This window comes from Boleophthalmus pectinirostris, unplaced genomic scaffold, assembly GCF_026225935.1.
Source record: "Boleophthalmus pectinirostris isolate CB_2022bp ecotype Guang Dong unplaced genomic scaffold, ASM2622593v1 HiC_scaffold_2, whole genome shotgun sequence".
Classification (NCBI taxonomy): domain Eukaryota; kingdom Metazoa; phylum Chordata; class Actinopteri; order Gobiiformes; family Gobiidae; genus Boleophthalmus; species Boleophthalmus pectinirostris.
This window is the reverse complement of record NW_026571152.1, coordinates 24,545,573-24,572,282: the sequence shown is the minus strand read 5'-3', so window position 1 is coordinate 24,572,282 and position 26,710 is coordinate 24,545,573. Positions and strand designations below refer to the sequence as shown.

General features: G+C 38.2%; 1 protein-coding gene across 1 annotated transcript in view; it reads right to left on the bottom strand.

Annotated features, from left to right (window-relative positions):
- spon1b (spondin 1b) overlaps window positions 1-26,710 on the bottom strand; it is a 111,074-nt gene that overhangs the window by 5,266 nt on the left and 79,098 nt on the right. Inside the window, exons 7-14 of the mRNA XM_020935102.2 lie at window positions 25,337-25,401; window positions 23,561-23,762; window positions 21,549-21,689; window positions 20,221-20,296; window positions 15,096-15,278; window positions 3,618-3,788; window positions 2,166-2,333; window positions 719-877 (exon numbers count right to left, since the gene is read on the bottom strand). Of these exons, the coding sequence (XP_020790761.1) occupies window positions 719-877; window positions 2,166-2,333; window positions 3,618-3,788; window positions 15,096-15,278; window positions 20,221-20,296; window positions 21,549-21,689; window positions 23,561-23,762; window positions 25,337-25,401 (1,165 nt within the window). The remainder of the gene's footprint in view (window positions 1-718; window positions 878-2,165; window positions 2,334-3,617; window positions 3,789-15,095; window positions 15,279-20,220; window positions 20,297-21,548; window positions 21,690-23,560; window positions 23,763-25,336; window positions 25,402-26,710) is intronic.

Sequence of the window (26,710 nt, the reverse complement as noted above, 5' to 3'; positions counted from 1 at the left end):
ATTTCGCTGTGATAATGACTATTAACTGATGATGTCATAACTGTATTTCGGCAACTTCAGGGTCCAATGGAATTTCAGCCTCATTCACTGTAATGGCCTTTTAGCAGAGTTTAACCTGCTCCAGGGCTTTGTACAATGCCATTTAAAAAAATACACCAAGTGTAGTCTGAGTTTCCCCTGGAGATACTTTTTTACAAAGATTATCATAGTATTTTTTTATTATTATAAATCTGGGCCAAAAAACACAAAAAACAAAAAAGCTATATTATGCTGGAAAAATACACCCACTGAAATTATGCAGTGTGAAACAGTTTCTTCCCCCTGGCTTGTCATTAATTTATCAGGAGGTCCAGGATATATCTAACCCACTAGCCACCGCATTCCAAAAAGGAAGTGAGCATGGGGGCACTTCCAGCTCCATCGACTCTGGCTCCATTTAACTTAACATTAAAAAGTAATCTCCCCTCTCTCGTGAACCTGTAACTACCTCATTTTGGTCTTAAAATGTTTGTATATGGCCCTGGTATTTTCATTTTGTTATTTTATATGTAAATAAATGCATCATATAGAACTCCAAATTTGCCGCATATCTGCTAGCCTCTGTGATCTTCATTTGACTGGAGCCGAATGCTATAGGTGACGTCACACTCCCTTAGTCCACTTCTTCATACAGTCTACGGGGTGAATACATAATGTTAACATGTAGTGAGGTACTTACGGCACTCTGGCAGCATGCACTTCTCAGTCTGCTCCAGCTCCTCTGTGCACTCAGTGGGGTCAGACTTCAGCATCCTCTGTCGTGTCCTTAAGCCCCGCCCACAAGTCACACTGCACTCGCTCCAGTCCGACCAGGGCGTCAGCATGCACGGGATGGTGTCTGCACACAGCACCCATGTCTGTTTTATTCTATGTCTTCAGGTTACACTACTCATTTCCCTAAACTATAGTTAACATTATTTTAAGTCTTACCTAGTTTCTTTTAAATGTTGGTATGACGTTTTTATAATTAAATTTCCTGCTTGAACACTGGCAGCAAATATGACAAATATAAGTATGAGATAATTCCACTGTTACCTAGCAAACATTAAAAACATTTAAAACACTTCTTAATTATTATTTCTTTCTAATTGTCTAAATTACACAGGAGTTATGATTAGATTAATTAACTTAAAAGGTGATACATCTCTTTGGTCAAATGAATGTTTAGTCTGTCAGAAAAATGTGTTTCTTTCTCATAAATGGTTTCTGCATTTTGAATAGAATTTTCAGTTTTAAAGGGCCCATATTCTGCAAAACTGACTCCTTTAAGACTTTTTTAGACTTAGACTTTTATTGTCCCCAAGGGGAAATTCACTTCCACGCACACAGAGCTTATTTGGCACATACAGCAACAACACAGTGCAACACAACACACACAGACACATTCCAGTAGACATTACAGTACACTCAGCGGGGTCTGGTGTTTAGAAACATGATGGCCGAGGGCATCAGGCTTCTGCCAAAGCAGGCCCTCCGGCACCTGAGCACCCTTTACCTCCGTCCTGAGGGCAGAGGGGTGTCATGTTATAATGTTGTTACCTCATCAAAAACATACCTGGAGTTGTGTTTTGTTTCATGCACACATGTTTGACTAACCCTTTATTATTAGTCTGTCTGCATCTCCAAAGTGCAAAATACTCTGTTCCATCTTGTCCTGTCATGTAGTGGCAGTTTTCAAGTTAACAGCTACTTTTTATCGTTCGTTCAGTAGGAAAATTCCAGGGCTGAAATTATCCAAATGATTCTTATGAAGGTGTATGGAATTTAACACACAGTGGAGCACTTCCTATATTACCACATGACATCACAAGGTGGAAAAGGTTCTTTTCTGTTTGAGAGAATTCAGCCTAAATATGCAGGCTTTGTACGTTAAACATGTGCGAATGAAACAAAACACAACTGGTACATTTGTGATGAGGAAACATTATAACATAGATCATAAAATTGTGAAATATGGGCCCTTTAAAGACCTAAGTAGAGGTATTCTGTTTTTAGAACTCACTGCCACTTAGCTGTAAAAATACAACAAATGATTACCACAGATACTACCCCACCAAACTCTATCACACTTTAAAATATTGTTTTTTTGTTTTGTTTTTTGTTTTTGTTTTTTACAGTAAACTTACGGCACTCTGGCATCATGCACTTGTCCACCTCGGCCACCTCAGTCTTACACATGGAGCCGTCAATAGGGGGCATCTTCACCATTCGCTCTCTCCTCCTCATGCCCAGCCCACAGGTCACACTGCAGGGGTCCCACTCTGCCCACTCCGTTACCACACAGCTACTAGGAGCTAGGAGACAAGAAAAAGAATAAATTAAAAAAAATACTACTGCTAACCATTATAACAGTGAAGGAAAAAACAGTTGAGTATTTTTTATTTTGTGTGTGCGTCTACACTAGGGATGTCAATGTTGTTCAGTTAAAAATTTATATTTAAGCATGTGTGAATTAAAAAAACACATCTATAGGTATGTTTTTCATAAGGTAACAACATTCTAACACAGCCTAAAATTTACAAGAGACATTTTTGCATTATACAATCTTAATTAATCCTTTGAAAAAGGTAAACTTACAATACTTTTTATGTAACATTACCTCATAATTTGGTTCCATCAAGCGGACCACATACTGGAGAATTGGTAATCTATTAAACAGCGTGAATGACAGTAAATTAAGGATTTCACTGTTTGGTCATAGTGCCAAGAAGCAGAGGTGGGACCAAGTCATTGTTTTGCAAGTCTCAAGTAAATCTCAAGTCTTTGACCTCAAGTCCAAGTCAAGTCCAAGTCGTCTGCTTTGAGCTTCAAGTTATTTCAAGTCTTTAAACCAAAGTACCAAATACAGGTTAGATTTTTACAATTTATATGAATTTTAAACTAAAGTGTACTTAAAAAATCATGGTATATTTGAGTTGTAGAAATGCAAATTTTTCCTTTTTAAATGTCTTGACAAGATGGAAGTGTGAATCATTATGGTCAGAACAGAAAGAAATCAGATTTAAAAGAGCTAAATAACAGTTATTTTGTCTGAAATGGAAGGATCATGTTCTTTGTAGTTCCCTCTTATTTACTTTATTGTACTGTATATTACTGTAGTACATTTGAGGATACCATTTCGCAGTACTTCAGTTACATCCTAAGTAACAAACAGAGAAGTGGGAGGGACATGGTCCAGTTTTTCTTCTTGTAGAATTAAGCACCACATGTATCAACTGGAAAGAGAAAAGTATTTTCTAAAGACATATATTTTTTTTAGGAGAAGCATCAAGTCACAGTCCCAAGTCATTGACCTTCAAGTCCAAGTCAAATCCAGTCTTAGTCCATTTTATCAAGTCAAGTCTCAAGTCCTAAAAATAGTGACTCAAGTCTGACTCGAGTCCAAGTCACAATTTGCAAGAAGTCACTGTAAAAATGTGTCGTTTCTTCTCACAATAATCACACAATAAACACTAAATTTTACTACACAAATGTCATAAATGCAGCCATGTGCTATTGTCTTACTTCTTGTAATGTGACTCTGGTCTTTCTGGTTCTGTACTAGTTGACTTGAGTTGTTTGACAACGATGTTACTCACAGCACTCATCGTTGACCACACACTTCTCGGTCTCCTCGGTGTGGAGCTGGCACAGAGAGCCGTCCTCAGGGTACTGTTTGACGTATCTCTCCCTGGACCTCATGCCCATCCCACAGGACACACTGCAGGGAGACCAGCTGATCCACTCCGACATCATGCACGTCGACGGCTCTGACAGACACAGGAATGTACAGAGTGTTATGGAACATTATTCAGCACTTTGGAGTAAATGAGACCTACAGTGTACTTACAGGTGACTGTTATAAATGACCCATGTGTGCAGGTTCTGCTTGCAGGTGCTACCATCTGCACATGCTATAAATAGGCTTGCTTCTATAGCTGACCATTATTTCTGAAAGTTTTCATCAGGTAAACTTGCTTTATTCTTGTGCTTCAACTTCCTTTTAAGGGACTCCCTAAAGTCTCCGCATTTCGTCTGGAGGCGGGGCTTAGTGAACCATGTCAGTCATACCTTACTAACTGATGAGTGCTGTATTTTCTATGGAGAGTGAGCTTGACTTCATAATCAGCAGATGTATTTACAGCAACTATTAAGATTCAGTGGCATTCTTAAATCTAACCCTGATCCTAACCCTGACTTTAACCTGATCTACATCTAAATCTACATTTACAAGCCTATCCACTAATACAAAGTGGCTGTTGTTTGGCATGATTGTGTTTGGAGGAAAATGGCTCCTTTGATGCATTAACGAAAAGTGAAAGAAAAACGTGATGTGTTTTTGTTGTAATTTTAGGTCTAAATTAGCTTTTTCTTGCAAAGTCTGTTTTTTAGACTTGATGAATAGAAAAGCGCACTTTAAAATTGAATTAGCATTGTTGCAGTAGAACATTAAGTCCTACCTCTGGACGAAATGCTGAGTTTTAAAGGAGTCCAAATCTGTTATATGCAACATTTTCAGAACTTTTCCCATTCAAAACAACTAATATTTAGTTTTAAATAGTTAATCACTCTGGCAACAATCATCATTTTTCATCATTCTGAAACTCATGGATAATACATGGCGGCAAGGGGACGGAACAGCTCACTGTTGTGGATTTTATTCCTGTGCTTCTCCACCATTTATGTGTGGAGCAAACAACAAGGTAGTCATCTAGTCTGAAAAATTATCAAAATATTTTGTCATCTAATAGCTATTGTCAGTCTGTAGGTACTGGTCTGAGGAGCTAGAATTTATTTGGACACAAGTTAGACATTGACTGAATTGATACAAAGGGGGAGAACATTTTCATATATGTGGTTCAGATGAAACATCAAATCTGCATTAAATCTTGTCTTTAGGTTGCTATACATCAGTCTTTGAGTAGAAGTGCAGGACTGGGCACACACAGAGCCTTGGTAGTCGCTTTTTTTCACATTTCTTGGGTGAACTGTGTGTGTTTTTGGACTGATACACATTTTTTGGTAATAGTGTTTCATTACAGAACTTGACCTCAACTCGAAACTTTGACTTTGGGTTAGAAGCTGCAGATGGTGCCTGGTTTCAGTCTCTTAAGTGATCTGAGAGTGACATTTTCAAACGGTCTTGTCAAGCCTCCTTTAATAAGACCAAAACCTGGAGGGACTGGCCTTTCCCAGTGCAGACCCCACCGGGACCTCGTGTTTGGCTGGAAATATCAGCTGGAATGAACTCAAGGTCTTGTTGATTGGGCCTGGCGTGTTTGATTTCGATAAGGTTTATTCTTCCTAAAGGCATAAAGGGTATATAAAGGTATAAAGGGTATAAAGGCATAAATTGTGTATGAGCACATAAGGTCAAAAGCTGGGCATGACCAAAATATCACCAACCATCAATGTAAACCATTACTGAAATACAATGTGCATACCACTAAAATCTATAGTATCTACCTGGAGGAATTCTGTTTTTTTTTTGTGTATTACTATAAAATAAGAATACCCTCAAACTTATAATGTAACTTTTCTGTAACCTTTCTGATTTAGGGATTTATGTCACTTTTCTGGTTTAGGTTGTGCCACCTCCACGGAGATTGATTGTGATTGTGATTGTTTACCTTGAATGTAACACAGTAGTGAAATTGTGTCTATCTTGCATTTGTTCAATTACAGTTTTTTATTGCTCAAAAAATATCTAGAAAAACATGCATTTGTACTTTGCGATTATTTTTGTCAGACGGTGTTTGTTTATTTAATTTAGACATTTCAGCAGGAAGTAGCTGAAACATGCAAAACAGGTAAACACACTCTGCTGCCTGACAAAAAGAAACACTAATTCTAAGTCAAAACTGAAAAAAAGATGCATTCTTACTGTGAGTAGAGTTATCTCTCCACAGATCTGACCTGTGACTGGCATGGTGGTGCCATCTGCTTGGTTCAAGAGCGTAGGTTTGCACAGGGATGGTGGGGACATGTCACAACCAATATTGGGGGAAGACAAAATAGTCCCTACCAATATTTGCCATTTTATATTAATAAACAAAAATATAAATTTAATCCAATATTTTTCCAAACTAAGTAGTATTACTTTAACACGTTTTAGTTCACATTTTGTTTATTAGACATTCTGAGATGTATTCAGTGATGTGACAACAGAGTTACCCCTGCTGCTGTTTCATTGGCTGCAACAGAGTGATGTCATTAGTGGAGCCAGGAGCCTAAACTGCAGGACAGGGTCAGCACCCAAAAATGGCGGCTTGAGCGGGGTGAGTGAAGACGCTGCGTGGCAAACTTTGAAAAACTGAAGCTGATTATGTCCCCACCAAAAGCTGAGACCAGACCTACGCCCTTGGCTTGGTTCTATAGAGACCTGCTAGAAAAGTTACACATTCTTTCCACAAGCTGTTATAAGCTTGAACAGCACACTTTGAACTTTGATGTAGCACCTTCGTATTTTGGCTCCTGTATCACTGTGTCTTGTTTATGTCACAGTGTCATATGTCATCTGTAATGATTTTCTGTTGTGTGTTTATGTGGTTGTTTTAAATGTCTTTTTTTGCACTTTGAGCTTTTCCCACATGTTTTTCCAATATGTTTTTTAAACTACAAATGTCAAATAAACTAACTAGTGCATCTTTTAACCTCCTCAGCCTGTATGGAACTTTTACATGTTGTAGTTCAAGTGCTATGTTTGTGTGGTGCTGTGACCTTGGAGTATATTTTGATAAGTCTAGTTTAAAAAGCTAGCGGTTAACTAACATGTATCATTTTAAGGATCACTGGCTGCTACGTGCTTAACCTCAGCTCACTTTACTCTTAAACTCCCTGCTTTCTTTCTTTCGCACAGAGCAGCGCTGCTTTCCGACGGTGGCCTAATAAAGCAGAACTAAGTGTGTCATTAATAAAAGATCCAGGTATCTCCGGTTCAGTGGGGCCTCGTGGGAGTGTGTGTTCCCCTGGATTATTAATCGCCTCCATCATCATAGGCCTCCTGGAGCACGCAATTATCAATCTCCACACACGGCTAAATGGATACAAAGAACATAGTCTCTGGAGCACACAGCTATCCATGTATCTGTCTGATAATCAATAGACACAGGCGAAAGAGAGCCTTGAACGATCTGAGCTAGACTCCCAGGAGCAAAGAAGAGGTCAGGAAGTATGTCTACATTTATTCTGCATTGACATCTTCACCAAAATTGTTGTAATGCTTGCACGGAGCCCAGCTATTACATCATGTTTTCAGAGGCAGGATTCCTGGACAATGCGTAGGCCTGTCACGATAACAAATTTTGAAGTCTGATATATTGCTGAAGAAAATCTATGACGGTGAACAATAATATTGAAACCAAACCATAAAACAGATTTATCCCACAAAAATTATTCTAAATGTACAAAACCAAACCAAACATTAGCAGCAATAAATAAATAACAGCAATACAGTATACAGTAATACAATTCATCGTGGCAGACCTCACAATGCAGTCAAACAAAGTGATGCAAATGTGCACTTTTTTTAATATAGGGACTAAAAATGTTTATTTAAAAATGGGGAATAAAAAAAAGGAATTTCAATTATAAATTGGAAAAAATATATCAATGTAAGGGGGCCTAGCGGTGTGTGTTTATGTTGCAGTACCACATTATTTTTGTTTTATTTAACTAAATTTGTATCAAGGTGTGTGTGGTCGAGGGGAAATGGGCGGACATTTTTGTTGTTTTGTATTTGTTATGGGTGTTGCTTTATGTTTTTGTGCTTTGTTTTTATGTTGATTATTGTATTTTGTTATGTTATATTCTGTTGTCTTTAATTAAAAAAAAAACAAAAAACATTTTAAATGCACTTCTCATTTGGGATCCATCACCTGCTTGTTTCAATGGATATGTCATTGCTCTGCTTGGAATGTTCCACAGTGTGACATTAAACAGCTTTACCTTACTTTTGTTCAATTACAGGTGGTTTTACAGCTCAAAAATACCTAGAAAAACAGGCAATCTGAGGTGCCTCTCCACAGATCTGACTTGTAACTTGGTCTGGTTTGGTCTCCATGAAGATAAAAAGGTTTAATTTCATACTGTGAAACCTTCCAGACAAAGCGATAACATCTCTATGGAGAAAAGCATCAGAAAGGTCACACGATGCACCTTTAAGTAGGAGGTATATGCAAATTTCACAATCTATTCAGTCGTTGGTGAAAAAGCAAGATTTCAATAGTACTGAATCTAAATTTTAAAATGCGTGTGCTTGGTCGCCTGTCTGCAGCCCTGTAATGAGCTGGAACTAAACCATGCAACTAAACATACATTATTGACACTGTATTGATAACTTAATATCTGTCATTAATCTTCTACCATTCGTTCTCATTAGTAGTCTCATCACCCTCTGGACAGTGGTGAATTGCTGCACTTACAAAGAAAGACGACCATTCACTTGCATACTTAATCACAAAGGGTAATTTAGATGGGCAAATTCACATATACATTGATTACTTAACAGCAGGGGCGGCGCCAGACAGTTTTGCTTAGAGGATCAATTGGGGTGCTAAGGTCTCCAGTCGGGTTGTACACTTGTAAATACAAAGCCTTTTACCAATGGAGGACCCGATCTCACCCTATCCCGACCCCACCATGTTTGATTTGCTGTTTTAGACAAGTTTAGATGCAGTTAACCCTTGTAGTCATTTATATTTATTGTTTTATTGTAGTCTCATTTTGAACATTTTGTGGTTGCCATTTGAACATTTTTAATTGAGACCGAATGTCCTGATTGAAAGAAAATGGGACCAACATTTTTGGGGGAGCTATGGGGGTACTGTGGCCATTCCAGGGGAGACCTATTTATCTATCAATTTTAGTACGTTTGTCTTGGAAAAATAGTGTGTCTTTATATACTTAATATTTATTGTGATTTTAGTTAAGCGTGATGGATGAATTTAACTAATTGTTTATGGAACAAACCATTCTACACTGGAGCTCTGTAACACTTCATATTTTGTAATTGTGTTTTATATGTGTTTATTGTATATAATGTGGATGAATGAAATGTGAAATGTGGGACCTGCCTCTCAAATCTGCTAAACAAATTTACCTAAAGCAACCTACCCTAACTGGTGTCCTATCGATTTGAGCTACCCGTCGCAACCCCCAAGTGCTGTTAGAGGTTAAATGTCGTAGTTGAGCTCCTGAGGCAGAAGTGGAGTAAAGAGTAACATTTTAAAAGTGTATTGGTTTTATTGTATGTTTTGACCAGTTAAGCCTGTAAGCGACGACATGTGTGTGTTAGATTTGTGGCAGAATACTTACATTAAATAATTGAATAGTTTGGATTTAATACTTGCTTTTATCGTTATAATTTTCATTACATTGTATTTTATTTTGTTTCCATGTGTAGAAAATGTTGTAACTATGTTTAGAAAGGTGTTGTATAAATAAAATAGCACTATATTATAATAAAAAAATCACACTGTAGCCTATGATATTTATTTAACATAAAGATTTTAGTGTTTCTAGTAATGTCTTTCTCTTATTTAGTGGCAGCCTTATTTGATAGAAGATATAGGTCTGTTGAAATGAGCTACCTCTATCCAAATTCATCTAAATGAGTGAGTAAAGGTGATTCTATAGTAGAAGCATTATTTGATAGTTAAATTGGCCTGTCGATATGTGCTCCCTTTATTCAGAGCCCTATTTGACCATAATACAACTAATCGAAATAAACTACCTACACATATTCATATAAATGAGTTGAAATTGCACATAACTAAGGTTTAAATTGTAATCACCGTGTGCAAACAGCATCAAACCCGCTGCCTCTAATCAATAAAGAAATATGTTGTAAAACTGGGTAGGTTTGCTTTATTGGATCTATACAAGTGTACAAGGAAAAATGTAAAGTAGCTTATTTCAACGGGGTAGTGTGAATCGATAAATGTCACTGTCGATTTAGGCTGTGGGTAACTCATTTTGACGGGGTAGCCCATGTCGACAGAACACTCCCACAAGTCCCCCCTGGCGCCGCCCCTGCTTGACAGTGTGAGAAATAACCTATGAGTTTGAGGAACGCTAGCTGAAAGTCATTGACTCCTTATGATCGTTTTCAAAACAAAACTCATGTTGAAGGAAAAGGATTTGTGGGACACTGAGAAAACAATTTTGGAAAACAAAACTAAAACATTTCATCAAATTTGTTCCAGCAACATCTGTCTTGTTTGAAATCAGGATTATCTTGAACAGGGGAAGCGACCGTCCCCTGTGTTAAAACCTTATCCTGTTGTCAGAGCATGCTCATTACGCTCTGAACACTCCCTCTGCTGTTGTGCAATCTGTGACAAAATGAAAGTGTGCTGTATTTTACTCCAAGACAAAGACCGAGAAATCCTGCTTTAATCTTTGTGCATGAAGGAGGCGGCTCAGCACTAACAGCTAAACCCAGTATCAGCTTTATGCTCCACTGAAGTAATTAGACTCTCCAATCAGAGGGTTTCCTCGTGAGCATGATGGCACTGCAGTCTTCCCTGGCTTTTGCTTATGAAATTTATGTCAGAAAAAATGTCTCAGTATTCAAGATCTTACATGTAACAATGATTTTGCTTTCACGATTGGTTGGTTTGTCTTGTTTTTCAATAGACGAGGACAGGAAGAAAATACAGCGAGCATGTTTGGCATTTTACTGACAGCAGCAATAACTTGGTCTCTAATGGCACTTCCAAGCTTTGAATGTGAAAATATGAGTGAAGGAGTTCTGACAAGACAACAACGCCACAGTAATCTCTGTTTGATTGAATAATAACCCATGTGTCTGAACTGTTCAGCATCAGTGTGTTTTGACTTGCTAACAGCTAAATGTGGGTCTGTCTATTGACTGTGGCATACATTTTCAGTTAAATGTTTCACTGTGTTTTACATCAGAGGGCCCATATTACACCATTTTCTGATGTATGTTATAATGTTGTTTCCTCATCACATAACTGTGTTTTATTTGTTTCATTCACAGTTCACTCACAGTTCTTCTCTCAAACATAAAACACACGTTTTACACGCTCCACACACCTTCACTAGAATAATTTGGATGTTTTCAGCTCTGGTATTGCCAATCTCTACTGAACTAAAAGTAAAAGGTGGAGCAGAGCATTTTGAGCTTTGGAGATGCAGACAGACTACAAATAAAGGGTTAGTCAAACATGTGTGAATGAAACAAAAAACAACTCCAGATATGTTTTTGAGCAGGTTACAAAATAATATGGCTAAAAGCTCTGAAATTATCCAAATGTTTCTAGTTGAAGGTGTATGGTGTTTAAAAACACAGAGGAGCACTATTTCAGCCTATTTCAGCCTAAATATGCAGAGTTTGTGTGTTAAACATGTGAATGAAACAAAACACAGCTCCAGGTATGTTTTTGATAAGAAAATGGCATATTATGGACTCTTTAACTTTGTTTCTCAGATTTGGCGTGCTAATGTCACTCACATAACTGTTCTCCAATCCTTCACTTCAGTTAAATTTATTGTTGAAGTTAAATTTCTCAAAACATTTCCTGGCGATACAAATATAGCTTCTCCATTGTGTTCTTTCACACAGCTGCACATCCCTATGCGCACCCCAATTGTCTCTAAAAATATGTTTAATCAGTGTTCTCATTCTAAAACTTACAATGGCTCTGTAGCTTTAATAGGCTACCAGCTTTGTGTTTTAATCGTCTGAAGCCTGAATCTAGCATCTCCGTTCAGTGTGCCCTTTTGTTAGGATTACATTAATACCTGCTGCTAATCTGCTTATTATTTTGCACCTTCAATGATCACTCCCATGGCCCAGGAAATGAACGCCACAAACTGTTAAAGGATTACAAAGAAAGGCAATCTTACTGTATGGTGAAATGAGACGCTCCCATTGTAGCCCCGTAATATACACGGAATATCAAATCTGAATACCAAATGTGCTTTCTCTATGCTAATAAGAGCCACACAAAAGTGGAAACAAATGATGAGTAGGCCTGTCACGATAACAAATGTTGAAGCACAATATATTGCTACGCAGCAAAAACTAAAATCTAGCCAAGTTAAGGTTACTTGAATGAAGACTTTTTTTTTTTTACCATGACTGGAGTAAATTTCACTTGATAAGGAAAATGATCTACCAATGGTACAAAACTTTTTCTGTATAAAATGTGAAAATACCTCCTGCTTAGCTCGATGGATATGTCGGCAGTAGCTCAGTTGGTAGAGCATTCACTCACTGATCTGAAGGTTGGCGGTTTGATTCCAGCTCTCAACATAAGAAACATCACAGGTTGAGCGGTCACATCCACTGAGCCACAGGTTGGCTGGTGTGATTCCAGCTCCCACAGATGAATGCTGTCATTGTGTCCTTGGGCAAGACACTTAACCCACCTTGCCCACGGTGTCTGCGTACACTGGTGTGTGAATGGGTGTGTGGTTCCTTGTTGTAAAGTGCTTTGAGTGTCTTGAATGTGGAAAAGTGCTATAGAAAAATGTGACCATTTACCATATGTCATTGCTTTGTCTGGAACGTTCCACAGTATGACATTAAACTGCTCTGCTTTATATTTATTAAATTACAGGTGGTTTTGTAGCTCAAAAGGAGGATTGCCTTTCCACGCCTCTTCTTTCCACCTGACCTGTATCTTGTTTCCATGGTGTTAGAAAGGTTTAATACCATACTGTGAAACATTCCAGACAAAGCAATAACAGAAAAACTATTTTTAAATAGACAGTATCATTGAAGGTGCACTGTGTCACTTTTCTGGTGGAGGGTCCATCAAATGCTTTTCACCATGGAGATATTATTGCTTTGTCTGAATTGTTTCACAGTGTGGTATGAACTTTTCCATCATCATGGAGACCAAATCAAACCAAGTTACAGATCAAATCTGTGGAGAGGCACCCCCGCTAACGTCAGAATGTCTGTTTTTCTAGATATTTTTTTGCCTGGAAAAATTCAGACTCATTGCCGTACCAGCGGCTGATATGGATCTGTATAACAAATATAGAGAGAGATCCTTCTGGATTTCCAGGCAAGGTATTTTTGAGCTATAAGACCACCTAAGATTTCATAAATGTAAAGCAGAGCTACTTAATGTCATACTATGAAACATTCCAGGCAAAGCATCCACAGAAACAAACAGGTGATGGACCTCAAACGAAAAAGTTACACAGTGGACCTGCAACCATTTATTAGCCATAGAATAAATGTATTCTACTCTCTACAGCTCAAATCTTATATTGTTCAAATTTTTCATATATTGAACAATAAGTTGATATGTAGTTATTATTGTGACAGGCCTAATGATCAGCTTTACTATGAATGTGAAAAGGGTATTTTTGTTTTGCAGGTAAAAAAAAACAAAACATAAAGTGTTGAGCTAATGCCAACCTGCTTTCATATATAAAAGACAATGAATGATTTGAGATTAAATATTGGCAAACAATTTACTGCATTTTTGCATTAAAGCCAGCAATGACCTCTGGAGAGATACACACTTATTTTAATTGCATTTAGAAATATTAAAATCAATTCATCTTAAGTCCTTTTATGGCTTAAATCCGAAGGTTTGTTTGGTATTGATTGTGGCCCGAGACAGAGTGATTTCTGCTTTTAAAATGTTCCAATTTCACCCAATTTATCTGAGTTACAACAGCATTAAAACAGAACTGCAGACCAGCGCAAGTCAAGCAGCTAACTTCATGAAGAATAAGCTGTTGTTTTTAAATTACACATAGACTTTTATGGATACATCTTTATTTTTTGCTACTTATTGAATTTAATGTTACCATTTTTATTGTTGTTCTTTGTTATTATAATTTATTGTAATGTGTGAGCTACTGTGTCCAAATAATTTCCCCTGTGGATCAATAAAGTTTGTCAGAGTCTTAAGTTATTGCTACTAATATGCATTAGATTGTATCCAGGGTTCATTTGTGTCCAATAATGCTGACAGGTCACTACTGCTTCTGTTTTCACTGCACAAACTGAACATAAACATTTATAGAATTTAAAATGATTCAATTTCTTTATGTTACATTAGTCTGTGCATTTCGCCATTTTGATATAGGCTGGCACAACACTGGCTCTTAACTTATAATGCATGAGATACAGCTTCCCTTTTGGTCCATGCTTAGAGCAAATTAAAAAGCACTTAGCTTCAGTGTAGTTATAAAGACTGTTCCTGGAGTTGCACTGTTTTATGTGCTTTGTCATACCTCTAAAGATTATTTACTGAAGGTAAAGAGCTGAGAAAGCCCGTCTTAAATTCACAGCAATTAAATTTTTATTATTAATGAACGGGGCTAAATAAGGTACAGAAAAGCATTGGGTAATTGTGTGGGTTGTGTTCGGAGCCATTATTAAAAGTCTGTTTATTTCTCTCACAATAAGCACTTTGATTTCCCCCAAGTCACATAAAAAAGCTTAAAATAACAAAGCACAAGGTAGTGAAAAACTTCTTGTAAATACAGCAAACTTCAAAGAGCAAATTACCTCAAATTTAATATTCGCTTGCAATTGTAAATAATAACTTTCATGGAGTAAAGGAAAAAATAAAAAGCAAAGAAAACTTGAAAACCATATATGGAGATATTGTTAGTATTAATATATTGTACATCATTAAGAAAGCCTGACCAGCCAGTCCCTTCTACATTCTGTCTGAATCCAGAAGGGAAAGGAATCAGACAATAGAGTGTGAAAAACCTCGGTCCAACCACAGCCGCTAATTTGTAGCACGTGTCTCTCAAATGCAGAAGATATCTCCTCTCCAAAATTCTCAAACACAGTTCAGAACAAAATATATAACTTCTTTCTCTCTCTTTCTTCTCTCTCACTTGTCTTTGCAAAGTTTTGCGAAAGCGTATGGTCAGGTAAAAGTAATGGCTTTTTGAAGTGAGACTACTATTAGAAAAAATAAAAAAATAAAATAAAAACAGACCACTAACACAGTCTGAAAAGTGTGGCTGTTTGCAGTACGTGTTCTACTGACTTAAATAATGGTAAATTGGGAGTAAACAGATGGCAGCATTGAGTTTCATTTGGTTTGGAGGGTGTGGGTCCTTACCCTCCATGTTGCAGCCCGGGGCCATGCAGGGCTGAAAGTCCTGAGTGTGGGGACAGGCCACACTGAGGTCCAGCTGAGCCTTGAGCATCCTCTGCCTCATCCTACGACCTTTCTCACACGTGGAGCTGCTGCAGGCCGACCAGGGGGACCAGCCCGAGTAGATGCAAGTCTCTGGGGTATCATCTGGACAGGACAAAAAGGTCGACAATGTGATTAGCTTTACATGGCAACATATAAAATGACTTTTTTCATTTTTTTTATACACAACTTTTCCACTTTCAAGGCACTCAAAGTGCTTTACATCGAGGAACCATTCACCCATTCACACCCGCACTCAACCCACACCAAGGTGGGCTAAGTGTCCTGTCCATGGAAAGTCATTAATCTGTGGGAGCTGAAATCTCACTGCCAATCTGTGGGTCAGTGGATCTGACTGCTCTACCAATGATGTGTATGTTGAGAGCAGAATTTAAACTGCCAACCTTTGGATCAGAGGACACGCCCTACCAACCCAGCTATTGTCATGATTATGGAGTAAGAAAGCTTTCAGAAATACTCATGTGCATAGGATAGAAATCTGTGCATATTTGGCTGTAGTTGAGCATAAAATAAATATTCATAAACTCTCAGTTGTACATAAAATGTATTATGTGTATTTTATCCATCAGAACAAGAATTGAAAAGTTACACCATCAAGAATTACAATCACAAAATGAACATTTACGATTACGCTTTCCTCAGAACAGTCAAAAATACATCATGACTTTACAGGCATGACGTAATTATGGTACAGGAGAAACATCAATCATGATGATGACTTTTGCGCCACATATTTACTGAACCAGGACTGAACCAATAATAAACCAGGACTGATCCCAGGACTAAACCAGGAGGACTAAACCAGGATTGAACCAGGACTAAAACAGAACTAAACCAGGACTGAACTAGGCCTAAAACAGATCTAAAACTGGATTTTCATTTGATGTAATTCTTGATGTCGTAACTTTTCAATTCATATTCTGATGGATAAAATACACACAATGCATTTTATATACGACTGGACTTATTTGAGAGTTTGCAAATATTTATTTTATGCTCAATTATACCCAAATATGCACAGACTTCTATTCCTTGCACACAAATATTTCTGAAAGTTTTCCTACTCCATACATAATATATCAATGTTATATGTCTAATATTTCAGCCAGTATACATGTTATATTATATATCAATCTTGCTGTTGTGGCCAATACCTAATATATGTCAATGACAATATGAATATTCTTAAATCTTTCACAGGTTCCACAAACCGAAATGAACTTGTAATAAAGTTCACAATTTAACTTTTCACTTATGTAAAAAACAAAAAGCAGGTGTTTACTTTGTTGTAATTTTTATGATGATTGCACTATTTGATTGCGCACTGAGGACAAATTAGGATCAGCACTTGGGAACACATAGACTGGGAAAGCTTAGAAAAACAACATTAAGTGTTACACTTTTCTAATGCACAATATGAACTCTGTAGTTTGTCTGTTACTACAAAGATGCCCACCGTGTCGTGATAAAGAACAAAGAGTAACTGTTACCCAACTACCTGCGCAGAGGTTATACAGAAATAACTATGGAAGAACACACGCCACTTAGCATTAGAATTATGACAGACAGAGTATGGACCCATCATTCTTACACTTAACCCAAGTAATTTACAGAAATAGAAGCCCTATATGTAGTCAGTGTTACATATGCACATACAAGAAGCAGACAGATGCTATAGTAATAGTAATACACTGCATGTTTCTTGGTAAAAACAATACATGAGTAAACCTGTGGTATCTTAGTGATGGTTATTTGATTTACAATGAAAAAAATGCTTGAAAATGGGACTACCACACTTTATATTGGCCCAGTTTGATCACTTTATGACAACAGAGATACAGAATCTAGTGACCAAAGCAATTTTCTTTCTTAGTAATAAAAGTATGGACTAGAACTGTAGACATATGGCAGCTTTTTATTAACACATAAAGTGCTACTTGGCCAAATCTCTTTAAAATAAAATCTAGTAAAAGGAACAGGAAACATCTCCTTTGTCCATTTAAAGTTCACAGTTACCTATAATAACTGTACAATTACATTTGGAGGAGTTTCACTGGCAAAACTGGACTTTGATGTTAAGTTTATAGGGAGTGTAAAGTATCCACAAACTTGAACAAAACAAACTTTACTTCCACTATGGGCTTTTATAACACAAGCAGCATGGACAGTGTGATGAATGCGGGAGGTAGCACCCACGAGGCTGCGCGCTGACTACAAGGACAGAGATGGTGACTGGGAGAGGGGGATGATTTGTGAATGTCTTGCCCAATTATCGGAAGCAGCCGCACCAGAAGTGTAGTCCCTTCAATTAATAGCAGTCTCGGGGGATGACAGCAGCTGAGAGAAGAATAGACTTATCTCCTATTGAGTAGCATAACATTGGACGACAAGCCAGAACCACTGACAAAAAGCATAGAGGGGCACATTTGTTGAGTGAAGACAGCGTAGACCACAGGGAGCAGTCGAAAGCTTGTTGAAAAGGGTAGACAGGTAGAAGAGAGGGAGGGAGGGAGGGAGGAAAGAGGAAAGCATCTATTTGGAGACTGAGATCTTGTTAGGATTTCCGCTGAATGGGCAAAAAAAGCAGCAAGCTTCAATTACAGGCAGTTCCTCTTTAACGTGAGCTGTCACAAACTACGGCAGGGCACAGGGCTAAAGACTGGACTACTGAATTCTGTGATTGAGTCATACAAGCAATTCAAGCCATGGCCGGGAATGAACTCTGGTCTGGTTAACACAAGGATGAGGATGAGTGCTTCACATCTCGCCCATTTCCGCCTCGTTCCAGAAACAAAAAACACATAAAAACACATGAAACACAAAAACATCAGACATCTCAGTTCAGAAAAGTGCAGTACTAGGAACAGCAAAGATACTGTGCAGAACTCTCAAGCTCCCAGGCCTTTGGTAGAGGACCTGAGCTAGAGGAGAGTGAGAGAGACCAACCACCGTGGAAGGTAAGGAACAATTTATATGTGTAGAGAGAGATTAAAGCTGTTCTGTAGTTGCTTTAAATTCTAAAAAACAGGTATAAGACACATTTAGGTGATATGTAACTATACAATATCACCATCGCATTCAAAGGAAATGTAATATATAATACAATATTTTCAGTCTCTGTCCTAGTATCAGATGATATGGGACATCAGCAGATACTTAAAGCCAAAGTATTGACAGCAGTACAGTCGTCCCTCGCTATATCGCGGTTCACAGATTTTTTTAGTGCAATTTTGCATGCTTTTTTTTTTTAAATGTATGAGCACGTATGAGCACATATTATGTTCCTACCCCTGCGTCCTGATTGGCTAAGAGATTGTAGACCATTGTCAATCAGTCTCCTCCGTGCCATGTCTAGTGTACAGTACAGAATGCATTCAGCATACCAAATTTACAAAAATGTTCAATCGCTAGCAATGTGATTCTGAAATGCAATGCGATTGGGCAATTGCCGCGTTTACTGTGAGGTGCGAAGCTCTCTGTTGGTCCTTTCTCCTGCGGTCACCTTCGAGCCTGTCCCGAGTGAGTCCTGGTTCATTCCTGGTTTAGTCTTGGTTTACTCCTGGTTTACTCCTGTTCCTGTTTTAGTCGCAGTTCAGTCCTGGTTTAGTTCTCCTCTTCAGTCATGGAATCAGTCCTAGGTTAGTCCTGGGTTAGTCCTGGTTTAGTCTTGGTTCAGTCCGTGGTGTATGTAGCGCAAAAGTTTGATATAATCTCAGGTTAACGGGCAGGTGTTGTGCGGTGCTGTACTGTGTGAGTGCGGGTCTCCAAAAATGGACCTGTGCAGGACTCTGCGCTGTAGGGCTCCATTACGGAATAAATTAATCTTCGGTTTGTTACATAAAGATGGAGGAAAATAACATAAAGACGACAGCAGCAATAAGTTTTAAGAAGGATGCAAAAAAGGGGTAACTGTCCTGTCTGAGAAAAGTGTATAAAGTGTGTGGTGAGGGGTTTTTACAGCCTTAAAACATATATAATAATTATAAAATATAAAGTTGACTACTTCGCGGGTTTCACCTATCGTGGGTTATTTTTAGAACATAACCCCTGCAATAAACGAGGGACCACTGTATAGGAATAGAAAAAGCTGGAATGGCGCATCCCTGTATAGAGTGCAAAGTATGTGTGTAGAATCCAATCTGTTTTTCCTTGTTTGATACCTTTTTTCTTCTTATATTTGAAAAGTTGTACTGTCCTTACACATAAATTTGCCCTAATTTGTCTGTATTTTAACCATTCCAACCACAGCATCAGGGAAACCAGCAGGATCAGGTTTCAGCCACTGTGCAGCGCCAGTCTCGGATTTGAGTTGATGGGCAAAACCACACAAACAACTTGCCAAGGAATGAATATGGGACCCTTTTCTTGTGAGGTGAAAGTGCTACCCATTCAGAGTTTGTTTATAACTGTAGTTTGTTTGTAACTGTATTCTTGTCCGAGAGATTTTACACACTTCTTGTTTGCTGTTAATGTTGGGGGTCACAGGTAAGGTGACTAGAGAAAATAATTGTAGGGCTGATACATATGTTCCAATATACACTTTGAGTTACTTCATATATTATCTTCACATCTTTCTATAGCAAGAATCAGACGCTCATAATTCTCACTGTAACCTAATAATAATATACGGGTCAACACAGAATGAAGCAGAACAATTTGTACCATTATAGTATTTTCCATGATGTTGTCCATGATGTAATGACGGTCCATAGATCTTTTATGTTGTGTAGCGAGAGAGTCTATTTGCGCCGTGTCCCTGTGCTCGGCCTATATTCAGTGCAGTCCATAACGAGCCCCGTACGCCTTCTCTTCTGTGTGTGTTCTTGAGCGCAGTACCACTCCAGACCCCTGCTGTGAACTCACTGACAGATGTAAGCTCTGACTCAAACAGACCAATGCAATACGCTGCAATGACCCCGTGTGCTATGTTGACCTTATATAAGTGTAATCAGGATGCACTGTGTGGGTCCATGGGTGAGAGCAGGAGGCTATGAGCGTGGTAGATGTGAGGGGAAAGGGATGGTACCTTCTTCTTTCTCCTCTTGTCCGATATCAGCCACGATATCGTCAATAGTGTCTGGGACCACGTTACATTGCTCTCCCTGAAAGGAAAAAAACATATCAAGCAGTTTATATGTAATGAATCTACAGTTTGCAAGAAGTTCTAAAAGCCTGTGTACTTTTGAGGTAGAAATGCACCAATTCAATACAGGTATCAGATATCAGTGCAAAAACTGAAAAAAACTGCTGGTGTCCTGCCAATTTGAGCTACCCGTCGATTTGAGCTACCTTTGCGAACAACCCCCAGAGGCAGATTACTTACATCAGTTGATTGAACAGATTGGATTTAATATTTGATTTTATCGCTATCATTTTCATTTACATCATATTGTATTTTGTTTCTATGTGTAGAAAACGTTGTAACGTTGTTTGTTTAGAAAGGCATTGTATAAATAAAATATCACTATATTAATTCATTTCAATTCAATTCAAGTTTATTTCTATAGAACATTTAAAACAACTTCAGCTGACCAAAGTGCTTCACATACAAGTCAACATTATAATAAGATATTCACACTGTAGCCTATGATATTTATTTAACATAAAGATATTGTGGGAGCCTTATTTGATAGAAGATATAGGCCTGTCGAAATGAGCTCCTCTACCCAAAGTCATCTAAAGTGAGAGCATTATTTGATAGCTAAATTCCTGTCGATATGTGCCCCTTTGAGAAGAATTTGATTGTCCAAATGAACTACCAAAGCATTTTCATATAAATGAATTGAAATTGAAATAACTAAAGTTTAAAGTTTGATCATTGTGTGCAAACAGCATCAAACCTGCTGTCTCTAATCCAAAGAAATATGTTGTAAAACAGGGTAGTGTGAAACGATAGACGACACTGTCAATTTTGGCTATGGATAGCTCATTTCGACAGGGCAAACGGATCAGATATGTGTTCAGCTGATCAGACTGTTTACTGGTGGTAGTCATCCCAGAAAGTCTCTTAAAAACTCTTATATGGTTACTCAAGGGATAAACAACAGCTACAAAACTGGATCTGTTTTGTCTTATTTTATTTTACTTTAGCGAAAATAAATGCTGTATTGGTCAATATTGGGTTCTGGCAGATACTTAATGCTATAGTATCGGTATCGGAATTGGAACTCAAAACTGGTGCATCTCTACTTTTGGGCATGCGATCCAGTCAAAAAGAGACAAATCATAAGCAAATCACTGGACACTACAAATTAGTGGATTTATTGGTAGACAGCTGTCTGACTTTTTCTCATTAAAATAATTTTTTTTTTGCATTTATAGCACTTGACAAGAGAAATGAAGCTGTGATTGTACCTTCCTGGCGATGCGCTCCACAACCACTCTGGCCACTGGAGTGATGGCCCCTCCCTCGGGGTCATAAAAGGGACTCTGGGGGTGGTCCAGGCTGGTCAGGGGCCGGATCTTCTCCTGAGGAATCGTGGGCTTGTTTGGAGACTGCAAAAACCAAAAACACTCTGCTAGAATACAATTATATGCTATTACTTTTGCTTGATAGTCAATAAAAGCATTTTAATTTGAGCGAAAGAACTGAAGACCATCAGACCACAAAACATAATAGAGTATACTGGTGGTACTGAATGTTTAATTGCTCAAAGAAGAATTTGAAAACACAAATTAAATCATAATGTGTGATAAAAGTGTGATAAAAGTGAATATTTTAGTTGTTTTCGTGACAAACTGTCCCCACGGTCTTTGGAGCCGTCTACACTGTCATGAATATTCATCAGGATGGCAGTAATCACATCAGGATTTCAAGGAGGTAGATTCCCACCTCACTCTTATGCGTTAAGATTCTCCTCATGTCATCATTGAGCCAATTATTCAATGTGAGCAGTGATGGTAAGTCCTGGAGGAGCACATCTGAGCCACAGTTTTAAACACACCTGAGAGCTCTGGGCGCAGGCTTAATAATAACGCTAAAAGACAGGCTTATGCCATGGGAATTATTAGAGGGAAAAGAATACTAATAGTAGAATAGTACAGCAGCAAACACAGAAATGTGAAAATCGAATGTGATCATTTCATTTCTGTGGATTAGTGATTAGCTTAACCAATTAATTTGCCTTAACCACACAAAAACAATTGGTTGGTATGTCTATAAAAAGCAGTATTTACAACAATAAGAGAAAGTCCATCGCTCTCCACATTTAAATTGCACCTTAAACTGTGAACACTCTTAATCTGGCCTTTTACTCTTCTGTGTTATGTCTCCTTGTAGCTGCTTTGTATTTTGTAATTGTTTTCTGTGCCACCAGCCTAGGGACAACAGATGGAAATTAGCATTCTGGCTATAATCTCTCATATTTACACTGTAATTACAGATGTTCATTAATATGCACTGTCCCTATCAAATAAATAAATAATTACGTAAATAAATAATTCAATTTGGAACACATTTATGGTAAGATAAGACCAAAGGGAGCTTCATTAGACAGACTGGCAAAGGAGTTTATGTTAATATAAGGTGCTGATGTATTCACTAAACCTCAGTGATGTGTACCACTGTTTGTGTATGTATTGATCAGATGTGTACCACTGTTTGTGTATATATGTGTCCTTCCAAAGTTTCAAAATGACCAACATAAATGATTCTCTTTGTTGTGCCTTTGTAGTCGTAGCTTTCTGATGGAGAATATTCACAGTGGACAAGACAAAGGAAAGTGAGAACAAAGCGGTGAGAGCAGCACCTGTGTCACTCTTTGTAGGCAGATACGTTTCATTTAATGTGCAGCTTTTGCTTGTTTCCAGTGGGACAAGACAAGACAATACTCAGGAGCTGTTCAAAAGAATGTATAAAGTGAAACTATAGAGCTCTTTGAAATGTACAAAGGTCATGTGGAGATGGGGTCTACATGCAGGTGGCAGCCATTACTGCTCCATCTATCAGAGGAGCAGTAACCTTGTCTCTATGACAGATCTTATGAAGTTATCTAGTCATGTCAAACGATTGAAGATAAAATTAAGTTATTTTTGAAAGATAACTCGAATAAAAATATGTGAAGAGCTATTATACAGTATTAAACAAAAACATACTCAAAACTATATGCTTGATTTGTGTGTGTAAGACATAAGATCACACTTTCTGGTACAATCTGTTCAGGTCCAGCCCAGATTATGGTTCATTTTTATATTTAAATATTCAACTTTGACACCATTTTGATTCCCAGTTGTGAAATCAATTCATAATCAACCAGGTTTGACAATTTATGTACTAAGATTATACCAAATATATGGGTAAATAATCCTAGAGTTGTGGTGAACAGTGTATTTACCAGTGTGAGCATGCTGTTTTTCTGGCTCAGTACCTCATATGTGATGCCTCCGTCTGTGCCTGCGTCCCAGGGGATGAGGTCTGTCACCAGGCGCTGGACCCAGCCACAGTCCTTGGTGCAGAGGTCTTCTCCGGACAGACCCACGTTCCAGTCTGGACTGGGCCCCAGCATGGTCAGAAAGGACATCAGGTGACGTGTACGGTCCACTGAGAACTCTGCAGAGGGGGCAGCTCGTCTGGAGAGGGGTAAAGACATGCCAATATGAAAAAAAAAAAAATCACAGGCTATGGAATAAATGAAAATAAAGGTTTGGTAGAATTGTCACAAAACCCACAAAATGTATGTTCTCTTTTTATGCAGCTTATTAAAACTGCTCTATGTTACTTTTCTGGTGGAGGGCTCTCCACCTGCTCACCTCCATGGAGATGTAAATGTTCTACTGTATGGTGTTATACTAATCTAGATATTATACTAACAACTGCAAAATAGCTACACTGCGGAACATTCAAGGCAACGCATTAACATCTCCACAGAGACAAGCAGGTGACTTAACACCAGAAACTGTATCACATCAACACATTACAGAGCATTACAAATAGGTGATGTTAATGCTCATTTGGAGTGAGTACACACAGTATCTCAGTGGAGGATGGCAGATTCAGCAGATGTTTGCTGAGAGATACATTCCATTAGTGAATTTGAATGGGCATAGAGCGCTTCAGGCGAACACTGATATGTTTTAATTGGTGTTAAAGTCATCACTAAAGGCACACTCAGTCTTTTTTAGGACCCACATAAAAGAGTAATCATTTTTTAAACTATGACCTCCCAGTGCTGTTATTCCTTTAAACTGCCACTAAACATGACTCATAAATGCAACAGAGCTCGGGATCAAACCGGCCATGTTTGAAGCAAGCGTGCCACATACCAACAGAGATGCATTTGGCCAAAAAAAAGAACAATGATATTTTGGAGCTAATGGCATAAACTTTCCCTGGAGGTGTGAAGCTAACTGAAAGCACTGCTCTGTTTGAAACTCTGTCAGACAAAACAAAATATTGGACTGCACTGGAGGATTAACGCTGATAACCGATGCTCTAAAAAATCAACTGTCTGGCAACTGTCCCAATTTTTCATCATTCAGTGTGGGTAGGTTATCTTTTGAGCCTCTTTACTTCCTCCAGTCTGTGTGTGATAAAATTAAACATTTGATTTTTATTTAAAATATTACTAATTTGTTTTTTTATGATTATTTTCTTTTATTGGATTTAAGTTTAATGCATGAACATATTTCCTTTAATGATGCATTTTGAGCTGTTCCAGGACAAATATATTTCACAACAATATCACAGAATGCTCATATGTACATGAGGAAAACCTCCAAATACTACTAATTTATTGTTGAGCAAGTACAGACAGATATTAAAGGTCATATATTATGCAAATTTTACTCTTGTGAGCTTTAAGGAGCTGCAGTTTTCAAGTTAACAGCTACATTTTAGCTTTTGTTCAGTAGAAATTGGAATTGGAATTCCCTGGCTGAAATTAGCCAAATGATTCTAGTGAAGATGCATGGAGCTTAAAAACACAGTGGAATACATCCTGCATTACCGCAAGACATTAAAAGGTGGAACACAGTAGTAGTACTTTCTTACTGCTAATTGTTCTGTCCTCCCCTTTGTGCTGTACTCTATTAAAAGTACACTTAAACACATTAAACTTGAGCCATATAATGAACTGCTTTATTACAATGACCCCATCACCTTTTGTAGTTAAAACCTGTGTTGCATTAAGGTGAATGATACTCACAGGTTCAGGGGCTGCCAGGCCGGCCACTGAGCTTTGGTTTTAATGACTGTCAGGACCTCATCTCCCTGCGGACACACAAAAACAATGGAACGAACACAAGTTATAAGAAGCAATTTGTCACCAAACTAAACTATAGGAAAAACACTGACAAAGAAAAAAGTGAGAAATGGACAAGGCTGAGCACTCCCATTTGAGGAGCGCCGAGTGTATCCCAGGTTTCAGATGTGGAGGCTTATAGGACCAGGGCCAAATGTGTGTGTTATCAGAGCAGGATGGCTCAGTGCAGTTCTGTAATAGCTGTCCGTCACTGTAGGATGGCTCAGTGTGCAGCCACCCAGCACTTCTGCAGTCTCAGAGGAGCAGGAGGGCCTTACTCTGCAAAACTATCAAACTATATACGAGGCCTGAGGGATAAATGGAGACAATAGAAGACACTTATCTTCAGTCTGGATCATAGACTCTCTATATAAATGGACAGCGTTAACCCACTAGCCACCGTGTTACAAAGAGGAAGTGAGCATGGGGGCGCTTCCGGCTGCTTCGATTCTCCGCTCTCTCTGTAACTGCTGCAATGAGACTCGTCATTTTGGTCTTAAATTGACTCTACATGATACTGGAGTTTTTATTTCAATATTTTTATATGCCACTATTTTGTAATCCTTTATTATCACATAGATCAGAAAAGAGGATAATATGAGCCCTTGAATTTTGAAAAACGTGCATTCCTATTTGCCGCTCCACAAATCTGGCATGCAACTTGGCCTGGTGGTGCACCTCCTGCTTGTTTCCATGGAGATAAACAATTTTAATATCATCCTGCAAAAGCTAAAACCCTCCAGCAGAAAAGTTATACCTTGTAAAAAAGGCTTACTAGCCATTTTGTGGTTTTAGTGGCCACATTTTTCTTTGTGTATTTATTTTACAGAAATTATATTTACAAGGCTTGCACTTTTGGGGTCATTTGGTGACTTAGACAGACTAAACAGCGTCAGCGAAAAGTACTGAGCTGTCAGATAAATAACCAAGAATAAGTGATGGTAAAGTCAGGCCTCTTTTATGTTGTGATCGATCTCAAACTTCTCCCCTGAGTTTACTGCTCTGTCTGCTGTCAACAAGGACCACTTGAGTGTGGCTGCACACAGCAGATTGATGGTGATGGGCAGAAACAATAGACCTGGCTCAGACAAAAGTAGGAGTGCCATCAACAGGAATTATAAAGGTATTTTCTTTAAAAATTTCAAGTCTCAAAAACCCAAAAATACACCGCAAGAGAAGGGTTAAAAGTATAATAACTTGTTTTGTGGTTTACCCAAGGCTCCACACAGACCTCGAAAGCCTCAATAACTACACTAAATCTTTTTTGTTGATAGGTGC